Source organism: Amphichorda felina (genome assembly GCF_050947745.1).
Source record: "Amphichorda felina strain 45539 chromosome Unknown scaffold_5, whole genome shotgun sequence".
NCBI lineage: Eukaryota > Fungi > Ascomycota > Sordariomycetes > Hypocreales > Bionectriaceae > Amphichorda > Amphichorda felina.
Window position 1 is genome coordinate 2,016,622 of NW_028145045.1, and position 11,802 is coordinate 2,028,423.

General features: G+C 54.3%; 1 protein-coding gene across 1 annotated transcript; it reads left to right on the forward strand.

The window, feature by feature from the left end:
* Positions 1-4,811: 4,811 nt before the first annotated feature.
* On the forward strand, positions 4,812-9,308 carry ACO1O0_005485 (uncharacterized protein; the record flags this gene model as incomplete). Its single annotated transcript, XM_083194906.1, has 1 exon — positions 4,812-9,308. One exon carries the CDS (start codon positions 4,812-4,814, stop codon positions 9,306-9,308), a length of 4,497 nt encoding a protein of 1,498 aa, XP_083049819.1.
* Between the last annotated feature and the right edge of the window lie 2,494 nt (positions 9,309-11,802).

Here is an 11,802-nt window from a genome sequence, read left to right on the forward strand (position 1 = left end):
TATCCACACCCACCGCTGCCGGGATGACGTGTCGATGGATGTTTGCTGATCCACGGGTAGAAAGCATTCGAGCCCGACCAAACGGACGTCCCCTAGTTCCCTCCTCGACCCCCAACGAACGCCGCGAAAACCGCATACAGCGTGAACTGCGTTTACCTGCATACTTCTTTGGCTCTCTGCCTACCAGCTTTGCTGCCTGGCTGCCGTTTTTGCTGGGAAAGCCGCCTTTCGCTGCACTTTTGTTCTTCCTCTTGTCGAGAGTGTTGGTCACGGAGTGCATGTACAATGTGTGATGGGTATGCCTTTCCATCTTCCCCTGCTCACTCACCTGCCAGGAGTCCTTCTGCATAGCTGGCCCCAAAGCCCCTTCCTCGTCTCGCTTGGCCTTTGGGACTAAGACCATGGGAAGTCTCCGGGCTGTGTGGTCTTGGGTCAGGAATTTGAACCCCTCACACATGTCGACCGGAAACATGAACACCCCAAGCTTACTTGCCGTCTTCTTTGCGATCTACTGGCTGACAAAACGGAACTGGCCTCGTCGAGTAGATCATAGCCCGACAATGTCTCCAGATACGGTTTCTTCCTTGTTTCCCGATCGGCCGATCAGGCCGTTACCGAAAAGACGTCTTCGAGAGAGGCTCTCCCCCGAGGTTGCCAACTCGATCAAGTACCCGCCCTCCACTCTCAACTCTGTTCCGCTCTTCCAGTACCCGCCATACACTGTTAAGGACGATGCAAGTCCTCCGGGGACCGGACCGACGAGCCCATCAGAACTAAGCCGTCGCAATGACCCGCCTCGAAACTACACACCCCGCCGTAATGGGGTTGGCGGCGCGCTGGGATTAGAGATAGACCCATCTTCTCGAAGCGCTCCCGTCTCGAGATCTTCGCCTGAGATTTTTCATCGAGCCGGAGGCCGCTCGGCAAGGCCCGAGTCTCGACAGACAAATTTCCAGCCACCTCCATCAGCCGCCTCGTCGGTCGACGGGTATGAGTCTTTCGAGAACATGAGTAATAAGAAGAAACGGAAGATACCGTCTGCGGGAGACTCAGCACTCAATAGTGCACATGCTCTAAACACCGACATGAACTCGCACCTGGTCCAAGGTAGTGTTCATTCAATGGGGGATCTTAATGGCGAGAGGCCTTACCACAATGGAGCGGGCTATGCCGGCCCAGGGTCTCTTGCATCGAATAACAACGGCATATCTGGTTCCGGAAGAGGGCGACTTGGACGATCTAGAAATGGCCGGAGCCCGCTTCGTGCCTTATCAGATGGCAACAATACGTGGATAGGCAGGCCGGCCAAGGGCAATTCACCACATTGGCCCTCTCCAGGTATGTTGGGATTTCTTTTTTACTTCGCTTTAAACACCCGGAGCACTCTTTCTCTGAGCTCCTAGCAGTCTTTTCTAGACGGAGGACCTCATTCCCCGGCGGCGACACTTGCCCCTTTACTCTTCCTCCTGAGCCACCTTCTTCCGTTCCCGAGCATGATCATTGGACACTAGCGAGGCCATCGAGTATTTCCTCAGTGGCCTTCCTCACTGTCCTTGTGAATTTGCGACCCGACTTCGGGTCATGAGCCATTGCGGCCCCTCAAGTTGCACGCCTATAGGTCGCCTGCTTTCGAGCCGTGATATCATTTTGCGACAATCCCACTCCTCTGGCGCTCCTTTCAGAGACTGCGGTCATTCTTTATCATCATATACTAACATCATTTTTTACTTCGTTTACAGGTTACGAAGGAACCGGAACGGGCATCATTTCAAATGCCATTGCAAATGCCGGAAAACACCCACCTCAAGGCCAGGAGAATGTCAGTCTTCTACAACAACATAGCTCGGTAACCAAGCCCATGCCGGCATCAACTCAATTTACCTTCACTTGCGACTCACAAGTGCCCGGCACGCTTCAGTGGCCTGGTAAGTTCCATGAATAATTTATAATCAACTCGTTCTCATAAATCTCAGGTCACACTACAAGAAGCAACATGGGGGCGGCACATTCAGTAGGAGTCCCTCCTGGAAATCCTCCTCCACCACCGCAAGACACGTTAGGAAAGGTACCAGGACGCGGTTCGCGAAGGAAAGCCCGTCGTCGTCTGGAAAAGGAGCTTGACGAGGCAGCTCGCGATCGTCAGCAAATGCAAGAAGAGAACAATCGCCAGAATCCCCCAAAGAAGGAGGAGGTCTGGATTTGCGAATTTTGCGAGTACGAAGGTATCTTCGGCCAAAAACCAAGAGCCCTGATTCGACAATATGAACTTAAGGACCGCCGAGCTCGACAACAGGAAGCTGATCGAAAACGACTTTTGGAGAAGGCCAAGGCCAAGGGTAGAAAGGCCAAGAAAGGTGGTAAGACGACAGCGGGCAAGGGACAAAGCTCTGGAAACCACCAACTTGACGAACAGGTTGATGGACAAGACACCTCCCCAGTGGAACAAAGCCATGGTCATTCCACACAATCCGAGGATGATTATGTGGAAGACTATGCTACCAAAGACGACAGAGGACCCGCGAGCCCCAGCCCGCGGCCACCCTCGGGGGGTGCAGTCGACGAAGGAGGTGGCGGAACACGACCATCTCAGGGTTTGCCACAAGATACCTAGGCCATGTCTGTCGGTATGTGTTTTACACGCACCCGCATGACCTGGGGTTTTCAACGACGCAGGGTTGTCTCGGTGGGGAGGCAACCCAATGAAGAGGAGGAGAAGGAGAGGGGACAGTCTTTCGAGCATAACGAGCCGGCGGGCTAATTTGCATGATCCATAAAATTCATCTTGTTTGGGCATTGAGCCTAGGGAGACAATTATTGGTATCATGCCTGGCTCAGCGGCTACTACATACCTAGTAGCGTGTTGATAGAGTTCTTCCCTGTGCGGGGCATGTCACACTACTCGACTCAGGAATATACAGTGATAGAGACTCATGACTGTTTCCCCCCCTCTCCGCTATTATCGTATGATGCTCAGAGGGACTGTTGGATTAATGCCCTTCGGCGCGATTGGGAGTATGGTAACTTTGAAACGTGGCTTAGCTGTCAGGACTGGTACAGTGCCAGCTACAGTGGCTAGCGGTGGAGGAACTGGACGAAGTCCAGGAATCGAGGTATGTCGCCAAGACGATCTATCCATGCATTACAAGTACATAGTAACTAGTATAATGTACGTACCTAGTGAATGTCATAACACCAATCTCGAGTACTCAAAATTGACGGCGTGTTAGCAACCTAGGATAGTAGATGTGGTGCCACGGTTATTACTAGGGCTCAATGTGATTCTGCAAGTGGCGGACCGGGCCATTTAGCGGCACCAGATGGCTACTCTGGGAGTGTAACCTTTATCGCTCATTATACACACTCTCCCGATGATTGAGGATTAGTAAATCGTTTGGGAGGTACCTATTTTGGTTCCTAGACGCAGAAGAGATCTATAGGTATACATATTTCTAGGCCTACGACGGGAAATAATGATGTGAGTAGGAAGTAGTGGCTCGAGGTAGAGCCACATGGATAGGAAGGCCACATCAATTCGATTCAATTTTTTCTTAAACTAGAGTAGAAGAGCAACTTGTAAGTTTGTATAACAGATGTAAGTATATATATGCACTTGGAGGGTTGAGAAGCTTTGAGTACCTAGGTAGCCTACTATATCCTTAAGGATTCTGCCGCTTGTGTAGAGCCCCTGAACCCGTAACCAATAGTGAACCCTGATATTTTGGGTCGAAGTTGGTAATTGAGCTTTTTTATAGAGTTTGATGGTGTATAAACCCCTCCCGCGATCCGGATCAAATGGTTGGATCAGAGCCACAGCTTCTTCCTTGTTTCCCGACGAGATTCACAACGATGAAATGCCATTAGTTTCTGTCTATGGGACTAAGTTTCGAAATGATGTGACGTTTGAATCATCGCCGGATGTAATTGGACATATTCACATGTTGGTGTTGCGGCGGATGGGATTTGACAAGTGTCTGGACATGATTTACATCAGTCGCAGGCTCGCAGCCCTCGCAGGAGACGTGGGACGCTAACCGCAGTGGGGTTAGTAGGCTGTGTTGGATCGGGCTCCTCCCGTCCCGCCCACAGGTGTTTCGTCATGCGACATGGACAGAGGCTCACAGTGACGAGTCACAGTAGGTTGCTCCAGGCTTGTGGCCCACTGGCTTGGCTGGGCCTGACGCCCTGTGCTCCAGATTGAGAGCTGGCCATATGGCCATTTGCCCGTTTGCCCACAGCAGGCCCCCCTCGTTGCACTCTGGTCCTTGGCAGCCGTACAGCCCTGCTCACCTCGATCCCATTGCCCGTCCATTCTTCTGCTCATCCGCCAATTGTCCCTCTGATCGATATTTTCCATCTTTGCAGCGCTTCCTCATCCCTTTTCATATTCGTTTCTTTCTCGCGTTTCAGGACGCGAACTGAGCCACACATATTACACTCCTACACGCTACCAAACTCTGTGTTTCCATCTCATGCGTAGCACCTGCTGACACCCGGCGGCCCAGCGCTACCCGTTGTGCTCGGTATGTTTGGCAGTTCACGAAGGCGGCGCCCGCCGCCACAGGTACGTCTGGCCCAAGCCATCTCCAATCCATCCTCCAAGCTGTCCTTATTATACGGGGCGGGTATAAAATAGGGTTTGCGCCATCAGCTCGCCGTCCTGGGAATGTTCCGACGCTCGTGATGACGCAGGCAGCGATGACATGGGCCGTGACCATTCCAGGTCGCTTGAAAGAAGCACTTGTTCTGGCGCCCTTCCCAACTCTGCTGCACCGCATCAACTCCAGCTCCCCTCGCCTGCGCGGCTCGCTGACATGAACTTTGAGCAGCCCTTGACCAGAGAGACGGCCAACCCCAATGCCGCGACCGCCGCCGCCTCGGCCTTTATGCGCCGCGAGCCCTCCATATCGCTCTCCTCCGCCGCCGCCGCCGCCGCCCTCAAAGCTCGCCCGACGACTCCCACAAATGTTGCCGCCGTCCAATCTAAGCGCTCCCTGAGGAGGAGCGCATCCGTCTCCTCCACGGGTGGTCGTGGGCGAGGCCAGGGCTACCGGGAGCTGCGGAGGACACCTAGCACTGGGTCGCTGAGCGAGCGGACACTCCGATCTCCTTCTCCCGGCCGAAGCCCGCCGCCCCGACGAACCAATGTCCCACCGGTCCCTAGCCTGCCCGCAAGCCCCCAGACCCGGCCGCAGCGACCGTCAAGCTCTCACAACGCTGGAGCGATAGGCCCACAGACACAGCAGTTCCGTACCGCGAGCCAGAAGCTCAAGGACGGGAAGCAGGGTGCCTGGTTTGGCGGAGCCGCCGCGCGGGATGACGCCAGTGCCCGGACATCGGATGCTGTGCTGCAGTCCTCGTACTCTAGCGGTGATGTACGTTCAGGCAGTGTTAGTCCCTCGATAAATTTCTCTTATCCGAGAGGGAGCATGGAATCACCCGGCCCCCCGACTGCGCACGAGCAAGTCATGGTCTACGATGCAAATTCTAGGAGAATGGTGCCCAAAAGTGACCTGCTGGCGCGGTCGCAAAACGTGCGGGATACCTCTGAGAAACCTGTTAAGAAGAAGATATCAGCAGTGCCCAAGGATCGATCTCATCTCCCCAAAGGCACTGCCGGAAGAACCCAGGCCGCTGCTGCTGTCGAGAAGTCTCTGCCGCCTTCGAAGCAGTCGGCTGAAGAACCTCCCCGACCGGCACTAGCACCGGCCTCCGAATATCGCCAGGAGGGGCCCCGGCCTGCGTCCCAGCCAAAACCTGAGCGGGCGCCTGAGACACCAGATCGGTCATTTGTGGAACCAGAGCCAAGCTTGGAGGAGTCGAACAAGCGTGATATGAGGGTCGTCGACGGTGCTACCGTGATGCCTCCCTCGAATTCGAACCATGCCCCAACATTCAGTAAAGGGGTACATTCGGTTCTTGAGGAGTCAGAGAGGGAAGACGACACTGATGCTGAAGAACACGAGCCAGTCCGGCAGCATGGAGCCATCGATGCGCTTCCCGTCCGCGCTTCCCAAGCGGCCGCTGATGATATCGACGAAAAGCCATTGTGCCTGGAACAACATGATACAGAGCCCAAGGCCTTGGCTGAAGAGAACTCAGCTTTTCTAACCCCTGAAGCAGCTGCCCAGAGTGGTGGCGCCCGAAGAGCTCGTGTTCACTCAGAGAGCCCGGTGCGATCGGCGCACTTTGCACCAAAGACTGACCAGCTCCTAGTTAGGCACGAGCCACCGCCTCGTTCTCTTTCTCCACGGAAATCAGCACTGAAGCATTCAAGCGGTGTGAGAGGCGCCTCGCCGTCTGATGACGGTTCGGAGGCTTCGGGGCGGGGAGCTAGTTTTATCGCTCAAGATGAGCCCAGTCGAAGGAGGAGTGTCCGGGTCAGCTTCAACGACGAAAGCAACGTTATTGTCGGAGAGTCTGCCGAATCGCCCGAGACAGAGCCACCCATCGTGCCTAGCCCCCAAGCGTCGAAGAAGGCATGGCACAGCATCCTTGGGAGGAACAGAAAAGACACACCGAGCTTAGAGGATGCCGAAACCATGACGCCGAGGCCCGCGCTGCCCTTATTTGGAAGCGTTCGAGAGAAGAAACCCAGAGAACCCGACAGTGAGCGGCCCCTTGTCCGTCCCTCCGAGCGCCCTTGGTCTCCCACCTCGGTGTCGTCCGCACTGACACGCGACGATTCCAACGATACCGGTTTGGGAGGCCCGTCCACCGACTCCGCCATTGGTTCTTTTCTGTCACAGGAGTCGTCTTCTAGAAACGAAGCGAACATCTCGCGGATGCGGGAGCCTCTGCCACCCGTCGTAACGTCCATTGAGGGCACCGGGTACGATAGCAGCAGCATATTTAGCACTGACGACGATATGGACCATTCAGATATTCATGAACTATCCGAGACTCCTGAGCCCAGCTCTGCCGTTGTTGCCGAGGAAGCTCAAAATCACCGGGAGGAATCTGAAGAGCTGGAGAAACAGGGTCCCGTCCACGAGCAAAAGGCTGTGAACGTTGCAAGGTCCGACGAGGGCGAGACTCGGCAGCACGACCTACCCAATGCCGACCATATCGCTCACAAGCCGGAGGGTGGCGACCTAGACAACGCGAAACAAGACGAGACTATACCGTCTATTTCAATATCCAATCCTACTCCCCTTCCTCAGGAAAAGAACCAACCTTCTCCGGCGAGCGAGTACTTCGATATTCCCGGCGGCTTTCCCAGGGGCTCTCCCAGCGAAGAGCCGGCCATATCTAGCCGCCCAGAGCCAGCAATCCAGTCAATTCCCCAGACTGCGACTTCGGACGGAACTGATCCCCCTCTGGTTGCCTCGCCATCGGAGGCTGCCATTTCGTCGGCTGCGACGAGCCCTTCGATGGCAGATATCCCAGAAGAGGGTACCGATCAGAGCAGCATCTACAGTGACGCCTACGAAGACATGTCCGATGCAGAAGGTGGCTTCATGTCTCTGGATGCCGTCCTAACTACGCCGGGCGATTCGAAGATCTCCAAGCTGCACGAAAAGGCGAAAAGACATCTTCAGGAAAAGGCAGCATCCTTGGCCTCAACAGTGTCGGGAAAAGATGAGGAATTGCAAGAACCCCCCCAAACTCAAGATGAATGGGAAAATGCCAAAACTTACTGGAGGAGCTTGTCTATCGAAAAGCGCCGCCAATTAGAGAAAGAAGCTTTGGAGGAGGCTGGCGAAGACGCAGATGAAGAGAGTGTCAAGAAGCCGAAGAAACAGGCCAAGAAGAGGGCATCCACAGACAGACCGATCTCGAGTATCAGCACTTCTGGGAATGCTCAGCTTGATCGGGTCTATCAGATCCCGCCAGGGTCGAGCTGGACCAACGGGCCGCATGAGGATATAGTGCAACCGGCCAGGATGTCTTCACCGCACCCTACACCAGCTGTAGCGCCACCGCTTAGGGACTTTGTGCGTGGTGAGCAGCCGAAACAGGCCAAGGTGGTTGACAGTCAACAGCCTGGCGATAGCAAACGGAAAACTCTACGAGGTAAAGGAGTATCGGGTGGTGCACGGGGTCCGGTTCCTTCTGGGACCGCTGCCGCAAGGCCCGTTTCATGCCACCCACCAGCAACGATTGAAAGGCAGGGGAGCGCCAGAAGAACTCTGTCCTCTGAACCACGCCCAGTCTCTTCCGGTGGTCTACCAAGTTTAAGCTTAAGGCCGACTTTGAGAAGACAAAGTTCGGCTGACAGCGAGAGCAGCTTCAAGCGCAACCGGGCGGGTGGCCAAGGCTTCGGCTTCAGAAGCTCGATGAGGCCACTCTCCCAGGGCCCGCATTCACCGGGCTCCAAAGGTAGTGGGCGCTTTAGCCTCCGCTCCCTGTCTCCTCCAGCATCTACATTCCGGGGTTCTAGTGTTGCACCGCAACATTCTATGGGCAGGGGTATGCCAACTACCATGCGGCATTCAATGCGAACGGGGCTGGGTCAACGCGAACAACCCTCGAAGCGCGGAATGTCCGTCTTTGGGCGTTCGCCGGGGAAGAAGGTCAAGAAGGGGAAGATCAGCCGCTTCGAGGACTCAAGTGACGAGGACGATGGCGGCCGCATGTTCTTTAGCAGCCGATTTGACGACTCCAGTGACGAAGACAACAGCCCCATGCGAGCCCATCAGCGAGGTGTTTCAAGGGGTAGGCCAGGGGAACGCTCTCCTGAGATTCTTTTCAGTGATGACGACGTCGGTCAGCCCAAGCGCAGCTCGATGGGCAATGGAACAAACGGCCACGTTGGCGGCACACTTCGGCGTAGCCGATCCGGTCGCGGCAGTCTCGCTTCACCAGCGGCCCCTGGTCACCTTGAAACCGAAGGTGTTGGTGATCGACCACCCCGCCACCAGCGCCGTGGTAGCTTCATGTCGACCATCCTCCGGCGCAAGAAGGACAACTCGGGGAGGGTTTCCCGAGAAATGAGTGAGAGCGCGGCACGCCGCGATACCAAGCTTGAGCGTAGCAGCGAGGAGCTCTCCGTTCTCCGTCGTAACAGTAGTGGTAAGCCGCGGCTACACAAGAGAGAACCTAGTTGGCCACTTCCCGACGGGAATGACGACAACACGCACGATGGTCAGAATCTAAGCACACCCGTTGGGATTGCAAATGATCCTATACAACGCCCAGCCACCTCTGCAGGACCCGGAGCAGCCCCACCCTCCAAAACGAGCTTCCTCAAGCGTCGCAGTACCTCCCATCAGCCAGTTGCTGCTGGGTATCCGCCCCCGGAAGCCACCGATGCCCATAAGAAGAAGAAATTCGGCACGCTGAGGAGGATGTTTGGCTTGAACGACTAGTGTGCAGTGATCGGCTTCTCTCAGCTTTCACTGCGGGTTCGATGCGTCGTCCGACCGGCTTGGGGTCTGGGTATCCCTTTCATTCCGGGGTCATCTTTCATGATCCCTTCTCCTGGCTTGTTTCCTTGCACACATATACCCCCAATGTCTTTTTCATGTGCAACACGTGCCACATGTATTTGGGGACTTTTTCTTCTGATGCTTTACTACTGGAGTATATATTCTTGCGGCGTCGTTCTCTCCACCATTTTTTTTTTCAATCGGCGAGTGTTATCTCCGGCGCTTTGGTTGCTGGCCAAGCAATACTAGGTAATCAGGGGACAAAAACGTTGGGTTTAATGTTTTATACGAGTCATGGGATTGACAGCCCGAGCTTGGATACGGGCTATGTAGGCAGTTTCTGCGAAGTTGAGTTGCATCAAGTTGTGGATATATTGGAACGAACATTCAATATCGCATGATGATAGCCCATGTGGGCTTCAAGTCATCATGCCTTTTTACGAAATTTTGTAAATGTGGAACCTGCTAAGATACCTGAAATTGATTTATGCTATATGCCATCGGCCTGTGTCAGAGCATAGAAGCCCGACTGATGCTAATGAACCATGAACATGGTGCCAACTCCGCTGGATGCAAGAACCGTTTCCGTGCGCTTTCCCTATGCAATCACGAAATAGCTCCCTGGTTTGTCATCGATGAGAATGATGTTGTGATCATCATTTCAATGGCCAAGGAGGACGTAATCGAGAACAAAATCCGTTTCCTCATGCTTCCTGTACTCCTGAATATTGGTGACGAGAGTAAATATGCAGTCGAACTATTCCGCACTGGTGCTGTGGAATGAAGTTGCAAAGAAAGAAAAAAGGGACAGAAACGCTTGAAAGTGGTGTGACGAGGACGGGTTTTGGGCGATATTAGTGTTTATATACTTCATCAGCTCTTTGAGCGAGACTTATTCCCAGCTCTGGCTTCATTCTCGCGCTCCAGAAGGAGAGTAAGTTGGCTCTTGGTTCTTCCTAGCGGTACGGCAGGTGCAGTGCTGGGCTGCGTTGGAGTAAATCGCGATTCGAGCAACGAAGACGAGAGTGATTCGGTACCAGACCCTGACTCGGTCGACCGGTGGTCAAAGAAGCTTGAGCTTGGGAGATGGCTGAAGCTACCAGACTGGTCGATAATCACTCCCTGGGCAGCGATGTTTGTTGTTGAAGCGGTCGCTCCGGTAAAGAGACCCTGATCCAGCCCTCTAGAGGTACCACATTCTCTACGATAAACGTAGCCACTGTGGGATCGCGATTGCGCCATGGGAACAGACCTGATACCTGGACGCGTGGACGGAGCACTGTCTGAATCACTGTTTCCTGACTGAGAAGATGTAGTTGTGGTTTGTGCGTGTCGCGACAGATTGATCAAGGACTGCGGCCTCCTTGTCAACGATTCGAGCTTCTGCTTCGCCACCAAGGGCGCCGGATGCATGGCCTTCTTTCCCACGTGAGGTTGAGAATCCGAACTCGACTCATGCTGGACAGCCGGGTCGATATTGTTTCCCACGGCGTCTTTCGTCTCTGCCGTAGTTCTACTTGCTAGTGCTGGGCGTTTACCGGCTGCATTGGCGCTCAGCTTGGGGCTAGCCTCAAGTTTGACCGGTGTGCCAGGATGTGGACCTTCCACAATAGGGGATACTGGGCGTTGGGGCGTCGCTGAGCCCCGTGAGCTGGATGACGAGGTGCCCTCTTTGGACCCATTATCTGAAGTTGCTGAGGACTGAGAACTTGATTTTCTCGGAAGCATAGGCCTTCGTTTAGCTGCCCCTATTGATGCCACAAACTTCTTTCCAGGCAATTTCTTCTTTGTCGGTGATGTGACGGGTAACCGTATTCCCAATGCCGGCGTTACAGTGCTCACCGATGACGGCGTTTCGTTGTCCTTTTCATCTTCATCCCCAGAGGTTTCGGGTGAGACGAAACGAGCAGTTGGCCGTGGTCCAGAAGATGAAGGTCCTCTAGGCTTCTTCAAAATCGGGTGTGGTGGCGGAGGCTTCGCGGCACTCGAGGATAGATCTCTTAATCCCTGGACCCCTGACCCATTGAGGGCCGTTTCACTTTGAGGCTGTTCCCGGTTCTTTTCAGCCTCAAGGATAGAAAGGGCTTGCCGTATGAATGGAAGGACCTATCACTGTTAAACGGAGAATCAAGTTGTGAGATACCACATAACATACATCATCACCTTCCCATCTATTGGGGGGTCCCCTTAAAGGAACAAAGGTAGGACCAAGCGAGATATCCTCGTACAGCGTGGCCAATGTCTTGCCGCTTAGAAACAGTCGATCACTGCCCAAGACATGCCACCAGAAATTCTCTAGTCTGCGAGCGGTGGGGTCTTGCAGCTTTTTGTTCGTGGTCGTGTATACTGACGCCGAAGATGTTAGTGGCTGAGTAGTAGATAGCTAGGTATTAGTCTGGAGACTTACCCCGCCAGATTTCCCACACTCGGTCGG